Raw genomic sequence first — 5,224 nt, 5'->3', positions numbered from 1 at the left:
CCCGGCAGAACAGGTCATGAGAGCGGTTTATGTACCTTAGGTCCTGGGGCGCCCGCTTCACCCTGTGGAACAATACAGAGGAATGACTGCAGGATTGGGTTGGCTGTGCCCTGAGCCCCCCGCTTTCACTCTGGCCCAGCGGTACTGCCTTTCTAGCCTCCTGGAGACATGGGTGTAAACTCTGAGGCTTGTCTCGTGCAGAACGGGACCTCCGGGGAGGTAGGGATGCACCCCAGCTCCTTAGCTTCCAGCAAGACCAGCAGGCAGTGCTGGCACGGGAGCCAGCCCCGGGAGGCCTTCCTGTGGAACCTATGGCTCCCTGCACAGGGTGAGGCAGGGACACATTTGACCCAAATGGATCTGTTCTCTGAACTCCATTGTCTCCAGATATCAGAGCGGAGTGAGCACTGAAGGGTTCGTTTAGCTCCTGCTGCTCAGCCAGAAATGGTCTGGTCCTCATTCAAGGTCAACCCAGCCTCACCTCCACCAGCCACATGTGCGCACTCCCGGAGGCCCCAGAAAACCCACAGGGAACTGTGGCTGGGAGCCCCAGTCAGAGATCTGTGCGGCCTCTTACCGATCCAACCCAAACAGTGTGCAACGTGACACGCCACGCTCAAATCGTGGGCAATGTCAGCATTACTCCGAATCCGAGTTAGTCTAATTTTTATCATGAAACAGCCATTGCTACTGAGCTCCTGGTCTTATCGAGAGTCTCTGGGTGGGATAGCCGGAGACAAGCTGCTGACGACGACTGGTCGAAGGAAGGTTTGCGAGCGCCCCAGCTAGCTGCAGTTCTAAGTGAGCTGCGGGGGCCGAAGCCCCAGGGGCCTTGGGTGCTGACGAAGACAACATCGGCTGCTTTTGAAGGAAAGCTACCTTTAGCCTTAGGCTCTGGTGCTGGCACCTTACAGCTTTTCTCTTTCAAGAGGTGTCCTGGCCAGACCCCCAGACCAGGGTTAGCTACCATCTGGCTACTGCCATGCAGCGTTGGCCACGTGCATCCTGGTGGGGTGGGGGTTGGGGTGGGGGTGGGGAGGACTTACGAGGCTTCCTTTCTGGCCATCCTGTCCTCGCTGCCCCTGTTTTCCTGGAGGGCCCGGGGGTCCCTGGGGACGAGAAAAGCAAGGCGGCTAGACAGGCATTACGAGTCAGGAGCTAGCGAGCTGGCTGTCCGCCAGAAGCAAGGACGCAGGGGAGTCAGGAGGCTCTAGGAGACTCTGATCCGAGCGGAGCAGCTTTCCCCCAAAGCCTTATCTTGCACTGCTCTTTGAGTTGCTGGTCAGACGGGAAGATGGAGGGACCAGCAGGCTGGTGCCCGCGAGGCAGCTGCTGTGCACGGCTGCTGGGTGTGGATGCCCCACGCCCACTCCAGAAGGCCTAGGGGAGCTCAAGAGGTGGAAGGTGGGAGAAACACTTACTTGGGGGCCGGGCTGGCCAGGGGGTCCCTCTCGTCCAGGCACACCTGGGAGGCCTGCAGGCCCTGGGATGTCCGAACTGTTCACCCCAAAGCGGCCCGGCTCACCGGGCAGACCTGGGACCCCTGGGGGCCCTGGGGGCCCGGGGAAACCTCTTGGACCCTGAACATGGACAGACAGAGTGGTCACCACACACAGCAAACAGAGCGACGCCCTCAACTCTCACAGACGTATCACTGCCCCAAAGGATCCCTGCGGGGGCCCTGTGGGGCAGGCAGCCCTTTCTACACACACTTCCTCCATGGGGGGATACTCACCCTGAGGGTCTCCATGTCGCCACCAAACCCGGACCCCTCCATGTCGATGAAGGTCTGAGGGGAAAGGGCCCGGAGAGGTGAGTCAGCAGGAGGTTGGGGTTACAGACCCACCGCAGGGCCCGGCCCCAAACACCCCACCCTGGCGGCAGAGTCCCCCACTTCTGGGATGAGGAGAGCCTAAGGGACACAGAAGTGACTGGAGGAGGGGCAAGGGTACCCCTGCTGCTCCCACCCTGTCTGAGGCCCCAGGGCTGGCCCAGAGGCCTGTGGGCATCTGCAGGTTGGAGCCGCACCCGGGTAATAGCACCACTGGCAAACTTCGCTCCTGGGTGCAGGGAACATGGCATAGAGGAGCCGGACAAGTCCCCTCCATGGGTGGGTGTCGGGAAGAGCCCCGCGCAGGGTGCCCGACGTGAGACTCACCAGCTTGTCTGGTCTGAACGAGGGTCCCGGAGGCCCTGGAGGCCCCTGGGGCCCAGGGGGTCCACGTGGCCCGGACCCAGGGTCACCCTGGGGACACAGAATGCAGCTGTTGCACCAAGGGCACGCAGCCCCATAGGCTCAGATAGGATCAAGGGCTGCTGCCCAGGTGAGGTCAACACTTACCTTGTCGCCCTTGGGGCCCATCTCTCCTGGGGTTCCTGGGAAGCCCTGTGGCCCGGTGTCGCCCTGGAAGACAGAGCAGGCAGCAGGGTCAGTGGAGGACTAGCTGTTCTGTGGCCCCAGGCCTCCTCCTGCCCCGGGGCTCCAACACCGCCTGTTTGCACTTGGCCTGGCCCAGACGGAGGCACAGGGAACCCAAAAGGAGACACGGTGCCATTCGCCACAGGGTGAGGCCTCCAGATATGCATGTCTGCAGCTTCAAAACTGCCCAGGGGTGTGTGGGCATGCCACCATATTGGATGTGGCATCTCCATCAATGCCCTCAATAAATCCCGACACCCCTGTCTGTTATGGAGGTGCTTGTGTGCATCTGCACATTTGTGAGCATGCACAGGTATGCACTCTCTGGATCCTAGGGATGCTGCCCGCAGGTGTGTGCACTGGGTAACCGATGCATGTGCGTGCCCATCGATGTGTGTGCCAGTGTAGGTCTGTTGAGGGCACTGTGGATAGGGAATGTGCCTGCATGGTTGCTACTTGGGTAAACGGTGCGTGGTCCCAGTGGCTTAAACACTCAACATGTTTGAATTTCCATGAGCACTAGGAACTGATTGTGTTCAGCTTGTCTATTGGACAGGAAATTCTAATGAACTCTATTAGGACATGTGCACCAGTTGAGTCACTTGGATTCTGCGGCCCACACAGACATCCCTGCTCCATGGACGTCTGGGCCAGGTCTGAATTCTCCCTCGAGGACTGTGCATCAGTCCTTTCCTTTCCTTCCTTCCTTCCTTCCCAGAGCCCATCATCGGTGTGCCAGTGCAAAAACCCTCAGGAATGGTCGTTCCACTGTTCGTGTGAAATATCCCTCCCTGTCCTTCTACAATGGTTTCATTTTGAATCCGTCCTGCCTACGTTAATACCATGACTCCCGTTGGCTGCTTGCTTGATGTTACTGTTTGCCTGGTGTTATCATTCCCCAGATCCTACCCGGCAGCATCCTTGTGCCCTTCGTTCCACTGTGTTTCTTGGAAACAGTATTTGTTGATCTTTTTTCCGAAGCACACTTGGTGTGCACTGTGACGCTGCCTCGTGTGCATTCTGCTGCCACCTTGCGTTCTCTTTGTTGTACTGCACCCTCTTCCCCCCAAATACTCTGGGGCCATTTCGGCGCTCTAAATCATTGTAAAGCTCTACTTTTGATCTCTTTTCTTCTCTTTCCTTAGCCCCTCGCCATGAACTTGAACACGTTAATACACACGCCGAACTCTGGACTCTTCTGTCAATGGTGAGGGTTACACTTTCTTAACAAGACTTCACTTGCATTTTCAAAATGGTTTCATTTAGAAAGCTCATCACTGTATTGAGCCACAGGGTTAAGAAAAAAAAGACAAAAAGCCTAAAGGTCTCCTGCAGATGTGACAGACAACATCTGGCTCCAGAAGTCAACCTACCTTCTTTCCATCTTCACCGGGGTCTCCCTGCAGGGGGCAAGAGAGACCATGAGAGGCAGGCAACCTCTCCCCAGCCCCCCACCCCCATCCTGTTCCCACTGGGAGTCAGACATGGAAACACATTCGATATTCAAAACTCGCCGGCAAAGCCCGACTCTTCAGTGGAAACCAATCACCCACGTGCTCTCAGGCACTGGGTCTACTCTGTCCCTCAAACCACGGGACATCACTAACGCCTGAACACCACCAACCCCAGGCCTGTCATCTCTCCACACAGACACGCGCTGCTCTCGGCCTTAGAATATCTCTGCAGTAGGGCAGCCCCAGCTTCTGCACGGGAGACTGCTCTCTGGGAGTGATGCTGTCCTGGGACCCCTGGGGCCCAGTGCTGTTCTGTCTGGTCAGTAGGGACCACCCCTCAGCACCCTGTTCTGCTGCAGCCCGGCGGGGAGGGGGTGCATACTCACTGGCTCACCGTCTCTTCCTGGGGTGCCATCCCTCCCTGGTGGCCCAGGGGGTCCCTGTGGCCCAGGGACAGGATGTGTGGCGGGGCCATCCGGGCCTTGGACAGCTGGACCTGCGGGGCCTTGGGGGCCAGGTAGGCCAGGCAGACCCTGGGCACCAGGCTCCCCTTTCTGCCCCTTCAGGCTTGGAGAGTGGGGCCTCAGGCCCAGCTGGGAATGAGAGAGGAGGCCGGTGTAGCTGGGATGAGTTAGGCAAAGTTCTCCCGGGTGATTGTGGCCTCCCTCCGTGAGTCGGGCGGAGTGGAGTTGGGTGTATGTGTGTGTGTGTGTGTGTGTGTGTCACAAAGTGAAGGAGGGGCAACCTGGCCCTGGGCGCTTCCTGTGCAGGTCACTGGAAGCTGACCAGGGTGCAGTGTGCTCTTGGGTCTTGGCAGTTCCCGTGGCCGTGGTGCTGTGGGCAGGGTTACAGAAGGGGGTCTCACCTCTTCCACACCGACCGATGTGGTGGCCACATCTGAGCCCATGGGAAGGGTGTCGCCTGTCCTCCCCTGGTCCCTACCAGGGAGGGTCTGAGCTGGAGGAGAATAGAGGGGCAGTCAAGCCTGGAGCGGTGGCCAAGTAGTAGCCCTGGGCTCCAGCAGACCCTGGGGTTCCCCATAAGGGCTGCTGCAGACACGTAGGGACGGATGCACCCCAACAGAGGAGCGGGCCCAGTGCAAGTAGCAGCACAGCCTGACCTCTTGCTGATGCCCTGTTGGCAGCCACCAGGGCTGGTCAGTGCTAACCAGCAGCACACAATCCACAGGTGGGGCTCACCCAGTCTCACACACACACACACACACACACACACACACACACAGCACACACATCATACATCAAAGACATGTATACACACTCAGACACATGTCACCAACACATCCATGACACACATGATCATCATATATATTACACACACACACACACTCATA

At 58.4% G+C, this 5,224-nt stretch overlaps 1 protein-coding gene across 2 annotated transcripts in view; it reads right to left on the bottom strand.

Moving 5' to 3' along the window:
* The window catches only part of COL18A1 (collagen type XVIII alpha 1 chain), a 104,766-nt gene that overhangs the window by 21,250 nt on the left and 78,292 nt on the right, over positions 1 to 5,224 (bottom strand). For both annotated transcript variants that reach the window (XM_045284595.1, XM_045284594.1), the window contains exons 6-14: positions 4,739 to 4,830; positions 4,260 to 4,466; positions 3,793 to 3,819; positions 2,342 to 2,404; positions 2,159 to 2,245; positions 1,736 to 1,789; positions 1,422 to 1,580; positions 1,047 to 1,109; positions 36 to 62 (exon numbers count right to left, since the gene is read on the bottom strand). In XM_045284595.1, coding sequence (XP_045140530.1) covers positions 36 to 62; positions 1,047 to 1,109; positions 1,422 to 1,580; positions 1,736 to 1,789; positions 2,159 to 2,245; positions 2,342 to 2,404; positions 3,793 to 3,819; positions 4,260 to 4,466; positions 4,739 to 4,830 — 779 coding nt within the window. The remainder of the gene's footprint in view (positions 1 to 35; positions 63 to 1,046; positions 1,110 to 1,421; positions 1,581 to 1,735; positions 1,790 to 2,158; positions 2,246 to 2,341; positions 2,405 to 3,792; positions 3,820 to 4,259; positions 4,467 to 4,738; positions 4,831 to 5,224) is intronic.

This window comes from Echinops telfairi, unplaced genomic scaffold (genome assembly GCF_000313985.2).
Source record: "Echinops telfairi isolate 266 unplaced genomic scaffold, ASM31398v2 ScPeMD7_7469;HRSCAF=8507_0, whole genome shotgun sequence".
NCBI classification, from domain to species: Eukaryota; Metazoa; Chordata; class Mammalia; order Afrosoricida; family Tenrecidae; genus Echinops; species Echinops telfairi.
The sequence above is the reverse complement of the archived record's forward strand: the minus strand, read 5'-3'. Positions and strand labels throughout refer to the sequence as shown.